Below are 16288 nucleotides of genomic sequence, written 5' to 3'. Positions count from 1 at the left end.
TTTTCGTGTAAAATAATAAAAAGAGAAAAAGCGAATAAATTGTAATAAACTGCACGTTACACGTACAATACGACCGGACACCGCTTCCTTCACGGGACGTCATAGATCAAGAACGCATTGTATGATCTCCATCTGCCACAGAGGGGGACTCTGACCCTTGTAGTCCAGAGACCTCCACTAATCATTTTGATATTAATCTGCATTCCAGAAATATCCCAGTTGTTGCTCAGTTCTCTTCCACCACCCCCCTGCCCCCGTCCCTCTGATCTCTTCACTGTATTATGTCTCATTGATTCTGTTTGGTTGATAGGGTGCGGGTGACCCCGGTCTTGCTCGGGTTGGGGTGCAGGTGGCCCCTATGTCGCTTGGGTTGGGGTGCGGGCTGTCTCGCTTGAGTTGTAGCGTGGGCGACCCCGATCTCGCTTGGTTGGGGCGCGACTGGTCTCGCTTGGATTGTGGCGCAGTCGGTCTTGCTTGGGTTGGGGTGCGGGAGGCCCCGGTCTCACTTGGGTTGGGGTGCGGGAGGCCCCGGTCTCACTTGGGTTGGGGTGCGGGAGGCCCTGGTCTTGCTTGGGTTGGGGTGCGGGCGGTCTCGCTTGGGTTGTAGCGCTGGCAGCCCCGGTCTCGCTTGGGTTGAGGCACGGGCGGCCCCGGTCTCGCTTGGGTTGGACCACTGTCTGTCCCATTAACTTACTGACTGTGAATGACGGCAGTGTTGGGGGCCGCAGCTGGATAAAGCCACTCAGAGCGGCCACTGGGCCCTGGCCAGGGACTGATGAATATTTAATGGCCCCTCTTACATTCAGCAAGTTGCACGTCGTCCATTATAAACCGCCAATATCTGGGGGGGCCGCGGCTGCAGATGGATCCATTATAAACCTGCAGATCCCGGCAGATTATTACTGCCTCGTCCTGCACAACAAGCGTATTTAGCACATTAAGTGAGTCTGCTTATCCCGCGGCCGCAGCTGATGGACGCTGGGAAACGACAAAGCTTTTACCTCTTGCTTTATTTGCCTGATTTTGCTTTCCTGGTCACCGCTCTTCTTTTTCTTTTTTTTCTATACCTTTTTCCGCAATCTATATTTTTAGGGTGGGGAGAAGAGATACTGGATTATTATTGCTTCACTGCAGAGAAATCAGACATTGCACACAGTCACGCGGGTTACTGCCCCGTCCATGGAATATTCTGTGTGCTATCGCAGAGCGATGTCTGCAGCTCTGTGCAGAATGATGTGTCTCCATGGTAACAGACTACAAACAAGCCCTGCTCTGCAGCCTTGCTTCCATCTGTGCCCCACTACAAGCTCATGGGGGCCTTATGAAGTGTGGCTGCCGGCTCTGACTACGCAGGGTTGTTTGTGGTCTGTCACCACGGGGACACGCGGGAATATCAGGAACAAAATGATTTTGTCAAGAGCAGTTACAAAGTTTCTTAATGTTTTCATCAGCGCACTATGTAGAGATGGGTTTACCGAGGTGGGCCGGAGAAAGAAGGAGCCGGTGACTGCTGGGGGGCTGGTGCCGGTACGCCACCCTCACGCCTGGGGTCTGCAGGGGCCGTTACAGCGCAGGTGCCCACCCGCTGCAGTGATTGGAGCTGCTGGTGTTATATTGGGGGCCTTTGTGTCCCCCGGTGGGCAGCCGTCAGTTTGATGGGAGCCTGAGGCCGATATTGGGTGCAGGCGCTGGATATCTGTGTTCCATAGTCGTTTCCCCGTTCCGCTGTCGTCTCCGGATGTTTTGTCTGGTGAGCAGGTGAGCGGCTGGGAATTACACGCAGCGCCGTATACTCGGCACTAATCTGATTATCTTCACTCCATTTCCTATTTGTCTGTAAATTGAGCCATTACTTCACGTTATAATGTATTATCGGACATTACGGAGCCATCGGTGCTAATCGCAGCCGAAACATCATCGGGACGGGAAATGAAGGCTAATTGCTGGAACGCTCTGCAGCCGCTAATAGCGGTGATTCCTGACCAGATCGCTGCGGTCAGTCCCTGAAAACATCCAGGTGCTAAAGGCTATCACAGCTGAGGGTTTGCTACAATTGTATCCAGTCTTGGCTTTCCAAACGCATTGGATATCACTGCTTATACATTGTAGCAAAATATTAGGACATTTGTACAGAAGATTGCGTAGACCGGATGCAACTGTGACGAACTGTCAGCTGTGGAAGGTCTCAGTCTTCACAAGGCCTCACGATCTGAAATGTAAAGGAAACTGGAGAATCGTGTTTTACTGGTGGCGAGTACAGACCTGCAGCGTGAGTCATCCGGATCCTTCCCTGCTGCCTTCATCCATCGTCCCCTCCACATTTCTGATATCATCTCGGACTCTAGAACCATTTTTCTAGGGCTAATTTGTTAATTAAAAAAAAAGAAAATATAAAGGGGTCGTAATGATGGCCGGGGTAAGGTGAAAGACCAAGTAGTGCAACCAGTGGCGGATGGGGGTGCCAAGGGCCCACCAGTAACATTGACTTTGGGGGCCACTTTTCACCTGCATACAAATATCACATGACCCTCACTCACAAATGTACCTCTATATAATAATAAACTGGGTAGTTTGGTGAATGAGTGATGAGAGGCGGCTTTTTTCTGAACAGAGTGAATCATGCAAAGCACTGACCATACGATGGGGTTGGGGGCCCAGATCTGCACAGGGGCCCACCGGGGGACCCATAGCTGCATAGAGGAGAGCTGAGATATTATATAGAGGAGAGCTGAGATAATATATATTATATATAGAGAGGAGAGCTGAGATAATATATATTATATATAGAGGAGAGCTGAGAAAATATATATATACTGTATATTAGCTGAACAGCCCAGCGCTGCCCGGGCATAGTAACTAACTGTGGTTAGTTATTACAAATTATGAACACCCTCCATCCCATAGTCCCATGCCCATATACCCATCATACATATCCTCCATCCCATAGTCCAGTGCCCATATACCCATCATACATATTCTCCATCCCATAGTCCCGTGCCCATATACCCATCATACATATCCTCCATCCCATAGTCCCATGCCCATATACCCATCACACATCCTCCATCCCATAGTCCCGTGCCCATATACCCATCATACATATCCGCATCCCATAGTCCCGTGCCCATATACCCATCATACATATCCTCCATCCCATAGTCCAGTGCCCATATACCCATCATACCTATCCTCCATCCCATAGTCCTGTGCCCATATACCCATCACACATATTCTCCATCCCATAGTCCAGTGCCCATATACCCATCACACAGCCGCCATCCCATAGTCCCGTGCCCATATACCCATCATACATATTCTCCATCCCATAGTCCCGTCCCCATATACCCATCATACATATCCTCCATCCCATAGTCCCGTGCCCATATACCCATCATACATATCCTCCATCCCATAGTCCCGTGCCCATATACCCATCATACATATTCTCCATCCCATAGTCCCGTGCCCATATACCCATCATACATATTCTCCATCCCATAGTCCCGTGCCCATATACCCATCATACATATCCGCATCCCATAGTCCCGTGCCCATATACCCATCATACATATCCTCCATCCCATAGTCCCGTGCCCATATACCCATCATACATATCCTCCATCCCATAGTCCTGTGCCCATATACCCATCACACATGCTCCATCCCATAGTCCAGTGCCCATATACCCATCACACAGCCGCCATCCCATAGTCCCGTGCCCATATACCCATCATACATATTCTCCATCCCATAGTCCCGTCCCCATATACCCATCATACATATCCTCCATCCCATAGTCCCGTGCCCATATACCCATCATACATATCCTCCATCCCATAGTCCCGTGCCCATATACCCATCATACATATTCCGCACACTTTACATTATAGAGGAGACGAGTACAGACAATAAAGACATCACAAGTAACAGATCACCGGGAGGAGCGAGGGTCCTGATCACCAGCTACAATCTATGGACTATAATCTATAGAGAGGAGCTCATCTATAATAATAATAGGGCGGCACGGTGGCTCAGTGGTTAGCGCTGCAGCCCACCAAGGACAACATCTGCAAGGAGTTTGTATGTTCTCCCTGTGTTTGCGTGGGTTTCCTCCGGGTTCTCTGGTTTCCTCCCACATTCCAAAGACATACTGATAGGGAATTTAGATTGTGAGCCCCATCGGGGACAGTGATGATAATGTGTGCAAACTGTAAAGCGCTGCGGAATATGTTAGCGCTATATAAAGATTATTATTATATTATTAATAATATAATCTATAGAGGAGAGGAGCTCATCTATAACAATATAATCTATGGAGAGGAGCTCATCTATAATAATATAAAGCATAGAGAAGCTCATATATAATCTATTGAGCTTTCCACCATTCTGGCTGCCTGCACTTACCACCAGGTGGCGCTCACTGCAGACATGAATACAGCTGACACGTTTTATCCCGCCATGGCCCCGATCAGTGCTCTGGCCTCTGCGTGAGATCCACCACTGCTTCCTGTCACAGAATGAACGCGCCAATCCCTCATTTTAACCCTGATCCCTTCTTCTTTGGACCTGCAGCACTGGGGACCTGAGTCAGGGGCAGATTCAGGGGTTATTTGCCCAGTCCTGAGTCCAGGCCCCCTTATGACCTGTACGGGGGGCATACACTGCTCATCTACGGCTGTGCCCCCCAGTCTGCATATGACGGGGTCAGATAACGATACGGTGAAACCTATGAGACGAGACTTATCACTAGGCCTGCGGATGGGATGTTGGGGGTTGGGGCAGATATAATGTTATGGGATGTTGGGGGTTGTAGTAGTAGGCGTGCACAAGGAGCGTTGTACTCCCAGATAAGGGCTGAAGGTGGGTAGCGGTGTGCAGCAGGATATATGATGGCGGTGGATTCCCTGCGGCAGCATCGCGGGGTCTCCGGAGCGGTAAATATGGCGATAAATATCTGACTGTATATACTGTAACCAAACAGGAGGACGAGAAGCTACAAGAGTGTTTACAATGGAGGCGGCAGTGTATATAAGAGGAGATAATGTACCGCGTCATGTACAGGGCATCGCAGTCCAATAAATACCGCTGTGTATATACTACAACACAATGTAACGACGCAGACCGGCAGCGATACCGCAGGAATGCCGCGTCTGCACGACACCTCCGTATTCCCTAGGCTGTGCCGTCCATAGAAAGCAATGGCCATGAGTGGGCTGTCATGTGGACCCTCTATGTCATTGTCAGACCCCCCACTGTAATTTATGAAGATGAGAGGAGAGCAAAGATTCCTGTACATGAAGAGCTACAGGCGAGGCCCTGTGTCCGTGGATGATCCTGTACATTACCACTGTGTCCTCCACATATAATGGCAGCAGTATGTGCTCCAGAGCTGCACTTCCTTCTGGGAGAAAACTGAGGCATGTGTAGTGAGACCGTGATCAGCTCCATATGGAGGAAAATGACTGTCAGAAGTCCGCCCTGTAATGCAGCGCTGCCCGGAGCCCCTATAGATCCATACATTGGAGCAATAGGCTCTTAATGTGGAGTCAGCGCGGCATCAGATCATGGAGGAAGCGCTCTCAGAACCTACGGCCTCGTTCACACGCTCAGTATTTTACATCAGTATTTGTCATCCACATTCAGGAGAGGAAAAATTAGAGGAGAAATAGAATAGAAACTCGTCACCACTTCTGGATTTCTCACCCTCCTGGTTACAAACACTGATGTAAAATACTGACCGAATACTGAGCGTGTGAACGTGGCCCAAGTGTTAGGACGACTGCTGAAATATAGGATCCAATGGAACATGCTGAGAAAAATCCCCCAGAAGAGCAATGTGGACCATATATATCAATAGGCGCCAAGTTACAGCCGCATATAACGATACAGAGCTGTGACATGGGTCTGTGCATGAACCTTAAAGGTTACTCCCCCCTTACTGATTACTTGGGGTCCGACCACTGGGACCCCCAGCGATCCCGAGAACGGAGTTCTGAATGCGGCCTCCGCTCCATTCATCACCTATGGGAGCTGTGAGTGCTCCTCGACTTCCATCAGTCCCATTGACAATAAATGGCGCCAAGGCTGCACATGCGCACCACCACTCCATTCTCGTGGTGGCTGCAGAGACGCTTCTTGAAATCCCAGAGGATCCCCCAGTGGTCAGCAAGGTCTTCCCCTTCCTTTGGATAGAGGGGGTAAGTTGATTTTTTGGAGAACAGCCCATTAGCTGGCCACACACCGTGCACTGAACACCCCTCCAAGATTTCCGCAGGAACAACGTCTCAATAACTTTTCGTGGGAGGTATGATGCCATCAGAAGTGATTGGCGGCTGGTTTTCCCCTCTTACCATTGAAAACACATGCATGCTCATTTGAACTGATCATACATGTAAATATTTATTGAACAGCCATTGAACAGCCACCTATGGACCTGAATGTCGCGGTCCTGTGCGCCCAGGACGTCTGCACCGGATTGCAGGGTGTATGTGGGATTGGTGGATGTGCAGGGCATGGTATGGATGCTCCTGGTAATTTATAGGGCTGAGCATATGATGAGTTAATCTGGGAGGGAGCGGAATGCTCTTCTTTGCGTGGGGTGGGACAAGAAGAAAGCATGAAACTGCCTGCAAGTTGTAACCAGCCACTCTCCCCTGTAATCTGCTTCTCACACAGGCGGGATCCTATCTGCCTCCATCCAGCACCATGACCAGGGCTGCTGATCCTACAGCCCAGATGCTGCCGCTACCCCTACCTGCACTGGACACCTATAGGGACCACCAGGGCATCTGATTAGACCCCAGCCCAGTGGTGAGTACCTGCCGCCATATCCCATTTCCTTGGGAGTACTGACTAACCCTCAGTTATTAGGCTTCTGCATTGTTTCACTGTAGGGGAAACTTTAGGATTCTCTGAAAAAAATGTTTGTAAGTGATTACAGCTCCTAAAAAAGTTGGGAAAAGTTGGTAGTGTAGGGCATCACCGTGCCCCGCAGACACCCAGCCGGGAATTCCCATGCATTGTAAGGAATGATGGTCCTCAAGGATGGAGATCAATTATTGGGTATTTTTGAGGTGAGGGTGGAACGGGTGAGAAAAGCTGAAATAAGAACGATACCAGAGCAGATCGGAGCAGATCACCACAACCCCAATGATTCGGTGATCTAGCTGTGATCCCTCTGTTACTGGGATCTAATGCATGAATTATTGATCAATAATCTAGAGAATCCCTGAATCGTCCACTTCTATAGATGAATAATATGAGGGCGACTAATACATCACATAGAGATGAGAAACATATGAAGAGGCGAGTGACAGATCCCATTACTGTCACTGTGACTGAGATCCGCAATGTTGGGATATCAGGATTGTCCTCCCCAGTAGATTGCTGCTATATACAGGTATATACTATATACAGGTCACTTCCTGATAATAGTCACTGACTCGAGGCGTCACAGGAGGTTTAACATAGAAAAATGTGAGGTTACCCACGTGTGGAGGGAAATCCAATGACACCAACCAGTGGCTTCACATGGGCTGTCAGCGCCGGGGCGAGGCAAGAACTCTGTGCTCCCGAACCCAGGAGCCGTTAACTTTCCCTTCCACCAGTCCAGTACTGAACCTCTTATCCCCGAGCACATGTATTGCAATTTGAGGAAAATACTGCGGTAATTACAGTTTGTGCTTTGACTTTCTAGTTTTCTGCCATTTTTCAAATCAGACTTATCATTTTAAAGATAAAAAGTTTTATGTTGTTATATTTTTACTTTCTTATTAATACTTATGTAACAATTTTATTAGCCTGGCCATATACCTGGCCCTAACTATAACCATATACCTGGCCCTAACTATAACCATATACCTGGCCCTAACTATAACCATATACCTGGCCCTAACTATAACCATGTACCTGGCCCTAACTATAACCATGTACCTGGCCCTAACTATAACCATATACCTAATTGTATTCTAAGTGTAGCCCTAATCACAACTGTAACCTTAGTCAATCTCCTGCCCTAACCTTAGTCCTCATCCAAACCATAGCCGTAAGCTGAACTCTAGCCCTCGTCTTAACCCTAGCCCCCATCCTAACCTTAGCCCTCATGCTATCCCTAGCCCTAAGCTGAATTCTAGCCCTCGTCCTAACTCTAGCACTCATCCTATCCCTAGCCTTAGTCCTAAACCTAGCTCTCGTCCTAATCCTATCCCTAAACCTAACCCTAGCCCAAAGCCTAACCTTAGCCCTCATCCTGACCCTAGCCCTTGTCCTAACTCCAGCTCTCATCCTAACCCTAGCATTCATCCTAATCCTAGCCCTCATCCTGACCATAGCCCCTGTCCTGACAATAGCCCTCATCCTAACTCTAGCCCTAAGCCTATCCCTAAGTGTAACCCTAGCCCTCGTCCTAACCATAGGTCTTGTTTTGACCCTAGCCCTTTCCCTGACCCTAGCTTCTGTCCTAACGTTAGCCCTTGTCCTAGCCTTAGCCCTTGTCATAACCCCAGTCCCCGACCTAGTCCTCATCCTGACCCTAGCCCGTGTCCTGACCCTAGCCCTTGTCCTGAGCCTAGCCCTCATCATAACCCAAGCACTCATCATAACCCTTGCCGTCATCCTAACCCTAGCTCTCGTTCTAACCCTAGCCCTAAGTCTAACCCTAGCCCTAAGCTCAACCATAGCCGTAAGCCTTATCCTAGCTCTAAGTTTAACCCTAACCTTAAGTCTAACCCTAGCATTAAGCCTAACTCTATCCCTAAGCCTGGTCCTAGCCCTAAGTCTAACCATAGCTTTCACTCTAGTTAGGGTTATAAAAAGTATAAGCATCTCTTAGTAATAATGCAGGTGGCAATCATTTGACAGTGGCTACTGGAAAAACGTTAGAACCCCCATAGACTTTAGTGCCTGTGACAACCACCCCAGTGGCTCATGCCACACTACCCCACTGTCACCAACACAGAGAAAATGGGTAAAAATGGCAAATAAATGAAATAAGGAGGCAACCGGCGTCAGGCAGCTGTTGCCAAGGTGTATTATGGAGGGCATCAGAAAGCATTAATGGTGCAGATGATCAGGACGCTCAGGGTCCATACTGACAGACAAGGGGCGAGGTGTTGGGGTTTACGGCGGTGACTCAGCTGTTTACATGAGAAGAGGGATTTTCCCCTAAACCCACAGAATCACCAGGTCCATTTCTAGTAACGGCCGTCATTATGTCGAGGCAGTATCCACGTCTGCTGCTGCCGGTGGAGTTATTAGTACTTATTATCCCGGAGTCCTGACAGCCTCTGTGTGAGCCAGAATGGGGCATAATGATGTCAGACATTTTGCAAAGAGACCCAACCAGGAAACGGACAAATGACATTTTTCCCAGCTGCTCCAGTATTTGGGCTCGTGGTGTCAGCCAGAGTGAGGGCCGCTGCTCTGGAGGACTCACCGCAGCCATGCGTTACATGGTCACCCATTCGTTTCCAGAGATTTCGGTAATATCATATTTTACTTGCAGTGGCCCCTACATGAGAAATGAGTGCTCTTTATCCAGGGGCAGATCTGTACTGATCCACTAATCCCCGGCAGGTCCGCGCTTAGAGAAGACTTTGTCCAGATGGAACAACAGGAGTTTTCTGATGTGATAATATCATTGACCCAAGCAGAGAGAATGGCCACAAATAATGGCAAACTTATAACTCCCCTGGTAAATCCACCCTCCACCAGTCTTTGTTTACTGTGCTGTAGCAATGAGGTCCCCAACTACCCATGTGACCACTGCAGCCAATCACTAGATCCAGGAGCACTGGCAGGGAGTGTGAGGAGATGGACATGCTGCTCACGCTTCCCTCTTGTAGAAACAAGTTTATTGTTCTAAGATGTTATGTTATGATGCAATGTGAACTGTGATGTAGAGTGTGAGTAGTTTGACAATAGGGATAGTTAGAGTTAATGTTTGGGACCCAGAGTGGGACATGATAAGTTGAAGAGAAAGTGACAATTTCCTGTTAGAATGTCAGATAGAGCCTTGATATCATAGTGAGTGGACCAAAAGGTCCAAGGTGAGCAGTGCTGCTTTCTGGTGTGTCCCTAAGTGAGAGGAGACCTGTCACGCTGCAGCTATGCAGGTAGCTGCAAGCTCCACTAGATGGCAATAGAGTGGAAGAGGACAGCACGTCTGCAAGAGCAGACCTGCAGCGCTGCAGTGAGGCTACCACCAGGTGGCAGCAGAGTAGTCAAACAAGCCAAGTCAATACCTAGACCGAAAAAAAGTGATTTGGTACCGTGTTAGCCAGTTAAAAAAAAGATATAGAGTGCTCTCAGTTGGAGAAACAAAATAGGAATCTTGTGGGTGTGATAACCCTTAATGGCCAACAAAATATAGTGAATGATGCTACAAAGCAAGCTTTCGAGACTACTTACGTCTCTCCATTAGGCTGATAATACCTAGACCATCACGCAGTACAAAGGGAAAAAAACAAGCACAGAGTGAGCTGAGTGCCAGAGGGTCAATACCAGTCCAAAGTAGATGGACCCAGGAGCCAGAGACAAAGTTAGGTCAGAGCCAAGCTGAGTCAAACACTGGGAAATCCAATAACAAAGCGAAACACTAAGACGGGACGGGCAGAGAGGAAGGAACAGACGCAGGCACAGTCAGTAAGCGCAGCAGGACAAATCAGGGTACTACCAGAGTCAGATACTCACGCCGTTGGCAGAAAATATAACTGACATCGCCTGCAGGACGCAGCGGGGAGAATTAGCTGACCTGAAACCAAAACCAGGCCAGGTAACGGTAACCCCTGACATGACCAGACTGAGAAAAGGGTCAGACAGGACTCAAAACCCGGTCTGGATCATGACAAGACCAAAGAAAAGAGAAGCGAGATCTGGAGTAGAAGTGATTAAGAGACAGAGTGACCTTCTGGAGACAGGTTCTAGGAGCGGACACCTAGCCACGAGACCCCGATATCATAATTCTTGAAGGTAACAGGCTTACACAGGACTGAGTACGAGAGACGAATAGATTGCCCGGGGCGGGAGTTCCCGAGCATTAGAGAACTGAAGCTAAGTTTGATCATACTGACACCCTAACACCCTAAGGGGAAGGAAGATGCAGAACCCCAGGGGTGCAGAGGACTCTTGTTAGGCAGGATTGTAGTGTTTGAGCTGGACTGTGGTGAAGTAGTGAGAAACAGCGGCCACAGAAAACAAGAGAAACAAAGGAAGGAAGCGGAGGAAAAAGCTTCCAGTTGTAAAGGAATCGTCCATAGGACTGTGTACACGCTATCACTTATAAATTTTCCCTACCAAGTTGTCGTTGATTAAAAAGTTTATTTTTGACTGGTGGTCTCCCTCGTTGAACTGTGAAACATTTGGTCCTGGCAAACCTGCGTCATCTGTTACTTGCAGCCTGCACAGGCGTAGTGCCCTCACAGCACAAGTGTCGCAGCTCTGCTGTTGGGTGTCCCAGGACCAGGGGCTCCTTCCATGTCCCTAATGCTAAGGGAGCCCTAGTTTGCCCTGTTCCCCTGATTACTTCTGATGGTGAAGATGCCGGGGCCACACACCTTGCATTAGCTCCCGAATCCACCCTCAGTCTGAACCCTTCCCTCACCCAAGGAAGAAGGGAGTAGTAGTGTACTGTAATACACCAACCAGACTAACAAGGTAATATGAACAGGGGTAGCGAAAAATAACAAACATACAAATATACTCACACAAATAACAGCGGTAAATACTGGGGAGTGGAGGATGGGGAAGAACCAAAGTATGAGAAGAAAGGGAATTATCACACACTCAAAACCTAGCAACAGTCACAGATAAATCCACCAAACGCCTTCTCAAATAATAACCACCATCAACCTCTAGCCATGCAGCATAAGCTACCTCTGACAAAGAGTGCTAGCCAGAGCCCAGATTATATAGGAGATGGGAGTGATTAACAGTGAACAGCTGAGAGCCTCAATGCAGGAAAGCTTCCAGGAGCTCTCAACTGAGAAGATTAACCCCTGCACTGCTAAAAGAAACCTGCACCATTTAATATGAAGGTGAAGTGCTTCTAATCTGCGCAGGAGCAGGAGTAATTATTATTATTATTAGGAGTAGATATTAGAAAAAACTTTTTGACAGTTAGAGTGATCAATGAGTGGAACAGGCTGCCACGAGAAGTGGTGAGTTCTCCTTCAATGGAAGTCTTCAAACAGAGGCTGGACAGACATCTAACTGGGATGATTTAGCGAATCCTGCTTTGAGCAGGGGGTTGGACCAGATGGCCCAGGAGGTCCCTTCCAACTCTACCATTCTATGATTCTAATCATACGGTACGGTCTTCTGGCTCCTCTCTGTCGTGGTAACTCTGTGACAACAAGTCCACACACCCAGCCAGGACCTCCACTTTCATGTAACATGTTGGGGCACCATACACAAGTACTTCTCCCACAGTACCGCCCCGCGCCATGTTACACAAGCACTGGAGCAGAGGCGATTAGGTAAGAAAGGGGTCTTTTATAATTTCATAGCATTTCCCACCACAGCTCAATTTAGGAAAGCCCCTGGAATAGAAGAGACCCCAAAAGAGCTTGTGTGATACTATAAGAGCCATTAACAGGTCACATTTTTGGGAGAAATCATCCTGTCCTCTTGGGGTAAGAGTTGGATGGCCATGATTTAGATCTTTCCAGATTGCTTCTCTGCAGATGAGTGGGCGATCGCTGCAGGACTTTGGGTTATTCTTTATGTTTCTTTATGGGGTTTTCCAATCTTCCAAATAATGTTTGTACAATAAAAGCTGCATTCATCACCGTGTGGCCTCCATGTGGATTGTATCAGCATGTTAGAACGGAGATTTTCTAGTTTCTAGTGAGTCATTGTGTGGTTGTCAGACGTCCCTAATTCCAGATTATTACAGACTCCAAACACTCAACTGTTATATTAAAGTGTATGGAGTATATAGTGTATGTGTCCTATGTATACAGTATATACAGTGTGTATAGTGTATGTGTCCTATCTATATATAGTGTATACAGTGTGTATAGTGTATGTGTCCTATCTATATATAGTGTATACAGTGTGTATAGTGTCCATGCATATAGTGTATATAGTGTGTATAGTGTATGTGTCCTATGTATATAGTGTATACGGTGTGTATAGTGTATGTGTCCTATGTATACAGTGCATACGGTGTGTATAGTGTATGGTGTCTATTGTATATAGTATATACAGTGTGTATAGTGTATGTGTCCTATCTATATATAGTGTATACAGTGTGTATAGTGTATGTGTCCTATGTATACAGTGTCCATTGTATATAGTGTATACAGTGTGTATAGTGTCCATGCATATAGTGTATATAGTGTGTATAGTGTATGTGTCCTATCTATATATAGTGTATACAGTGTGTATAGTGTCCATGCATATAGTGTATACAGTGTGTATAGTGTATGGTGTCCAATGTATACAGTGTCCATTGTATATAGTGTATATAGTGTGTATAGTGTCCATGCATATAGTGTATACGGTGTGTATAGTGTATGTGTCCTATGTATACAGTGCATACGGTGTGTATAGTGTATGGTGTCTATTGTATATAGTATATACAGTGTGTATAGTGTATGTGTCCTATCTATATATAGTGTATACAGTGTGTATAGTGTATGTGTCCTATCTATATGTATACAGTGTGTATAGTGTATGTGTCCTATGTATATATAGTGTATACAGTGTGTATAGTGTATGTGTCCTATGTATACAGTGTCCATTGTATATAGTATATACAGTGTGTATAGTGTATGTGTCCTATCTATATGTATACAGTGTGTATAGTGTATGTGTCCTATGTATACAGTGTCCATTTTCCTCTCCCTCGACTCTGTGGCCATGGGCCACTTATAAGATGCGCAGTCCGTTTCAAAAATTAAAGCCCATACCGGGTTTTCCTGGACAATGCCTTGGCCAAATAACTTGACCAGGTTCATGCTTACTTTTATTCTGCCTTGTGACTCACAGGCATCCCGCTGTGACCACAAGGCACTCCAGCGGATCTTCTGAGCACAACCTCGGGGACACATAGCGACCCTCGCAAATCCGACCAGTCGCTGCCTCACATAATGTAGTATAACATATGTGGTATATGGCAGTCTGTATGCCAGTCTATATAACAGCCCGTGTGCCAGTCTATGCTTCTGAGGGGCACAGGAATGTGCACGGTTTCTTTCCACTCTGCATTATCCTCCACATTATGTCTTTTCCTGCTACATTCCTGGCACTGGAGCAGGTAACTTTTGACACATATTGGCCTCTTGCTTCAGACTGTGGGAATTGTGTCACGGTGCACCCATCTGCGCAATGAATCGAAAACATAATTATCAACATGGCACCTCCTTACATGTCTCTTATAGGATTGAGAAGCCTGAAGGTGATGGATGAGGATGTAGCATGACCCCAAGATATTCCTAGAGTTTAGTATGGACAGTCTGAAAGAAGTACTAAAGATACAGACCATGCGACTACTATGGGGTCTGAGAGAGGGGATCCAGCCATACACAGGTCTGTCCGCATTGAATATTTGGAGATAAGATAATATTCAGGAATCTAGAGAAAAAGCGAATGAATAGGAAAACTCTCAAAAATCTCAGCTCGAGGATCTGCTAGTTCAATCCTACTGTTCTCAGAAAATGTATCTCAGCACCTAGCTCTCAGAACTTAGCTCTGTGTTTGGTGGCTTATATCCTTGTGTTCTCACAGAATCTAGCTCTGTGTTTGGTGGCTCACATCCTTGTGTTCTCATAGAACCTAGCTCTGTGTTTGGTGGTTTACATCCTTGTTTACTCACAGAACTTAGCTCTGCATTTGGTGGTTTACATCCTTGTGTTCTCACAGAACTTAGCTCTGTGTTTGACGGTTTATATCCTTGTGTTCTCACAGAACTTAGCTCTGTGTTTGGTGGCTTACATCCTTGTGTTCTCATAGAACCTAGCTCTGTGTTTGGTGGCTTACATCCTTGTGTTCTCACAGAACTTAGCTCTGTGTTTGGTGGTTTATATCCTTGTGTTCTCACTGAACTTAGCTCTGCGTTTGGTGGTTTACATCCTTATGTTCTCACAGAACTTAGCTTTGTTTGGTGGTTTATAATCTTGTGTTCTCCCAGAACTTAGCTCTGTGTTTCGTGGTTTACATCCTTGTTTTCTCACAGAACTTAGCTCTGCGTTTGGTGGTTTACATCCTTGTGTTCTCACAGAACTTAGCTCTGTGTTTGGTGGTTTACATCCTTGTTTACTCACAGAACTTAGCTCTGCATTTGGTGGTTTACATCCTTGATTCTCACAGAACTTAGCTCTGTGTTTGGTGGTTTATATCCTTGTGTCCTCAATGAATTTAGTTCTGCGTTTGATGGTTTACATCCTTATGTTCTCACAGAACTTAGCTTTGTTTGGTGGTTTATAATCTTGTGTTCTCCCAGAACTTAGCTCTGTGTTTGGTGGTTTACATCCTTGCTTTCTCACAGAACTTAGCTCTGCGTTTGGTGGTTTACATCCTTGTGTTCTCACAGAATTTAGCTCTGTGTTTGGTGGTTTACATCCTTGTTTACTCACAGAACTTAGCTCTTCGTTTGGTGGTTTACATCCTTGTGTACTCACAGAATTTAGCTCTGTGTTTGGTGGTTTACATCCTTGTGTACTCAAAGAACTTACCTCTGCATTTGGTGGTTTACATCCTTGTGTTCTCACAGAACTTAGCACTGTGTTTGGTGGTTTATATCCTTATGTTCTCACAGAACTTAGCACTGTGTTTGGTTGTTTACATCCTTGTGTTCTCACAGAACTTACCTCTGCGTTTGGTGGTTTACACCCTTGTGTTCTCACAGAACTTACCTCTGCGTTTGGTGGTTTACACCCTTGTGTTCTCACAGAACTTAGCACTGTGTTTGGTGGTTTATATCCTTGTGTTCTCACAGAACTTAGCACTGTGTTTGGTTGTTTACATCCTTGTGTTATCACAGAACTTAGCTATGCGTTGGTGGTTTATACTCTTTTTTTCTCACAGAACTTAGCTTTATGTTTGGTGGTTTATATCCTTGCGTTCTCACAGAACTTAGCTCTGTGTTTGGTGGTTTATATTCTTGTGTTCTCATAGAACTTAGCTCTGTGTTTGGTGGTTTATATCCTTGCGTTCTCACAGAACTTAGCGCTGTGTTTGGTGGCTTACATCCTTGTGTTCTCCCAGAACTTAGCTCTGCGTTAAGTGGTTTACATCCTTGTGTTCTCCCAGATTTTAGCTCTGTGTTTGGTGGTTCATATTCTTGTGT

At 46.6% G+C, this 16288-nt stretch overlaps 1 protein-coding gene across 7 annotated transcripts in view; it reads left to right on the top strand.

The window, feature by feature from the left end:
- Positions 1-4809: 4809 nt before the first annotated feature.
- Positions 4810-16288, top strand: part of LPAR3 (lysophosphatidic acid receptor 3) — a 38228-nt gene continuing 26749 nt past the window's right edge. For 2 of the 7 annotated variants that reach the window (XM_073544934.1, XM_073544933.1), the window contains exon 1: positions 6595-6810. Coding sequence is in view for 3 of the 7 variants with exons in the window: in XM_073544930.1 (XP_073401031.1) it covers positions 14495-14529 (35 nt within the window). In the remaining 4 variants the exon portion in view is untranslated. Of the gene's footprint in view, positions 4935-6594; positions 6811-14381; positions 14530-16288 lie in introns of those variants that run through there. The other 5 variants (XM_073544930.1, XM_073544931.1, XM_073544929.1 and 2 more) reach the window with 5 other exon arrangements.

This window comes from Dendrobates tinctorius, unplaced genomic scaffold (assembly GCF_039654945.1).
Source record: "Dendrobates tinctorius isolate UK_male_01 unplaced genomic scaffold, ASM3965494v1 ptg000138l, whole genome shotgun sequence".
In the NCBI taxonomy this organism is placed as follows: Eukaryota; Metazoa; Chordata; class Amphibia; order Anura; family Dendrobatidae; genus Dendrobates; species Dendrobates tinctorius.
The sequence above is the reverse complement of the archived record's forward strand: the minus strand, read 5'-3'. Positions and strand labels throughout refer to the sequence as shown.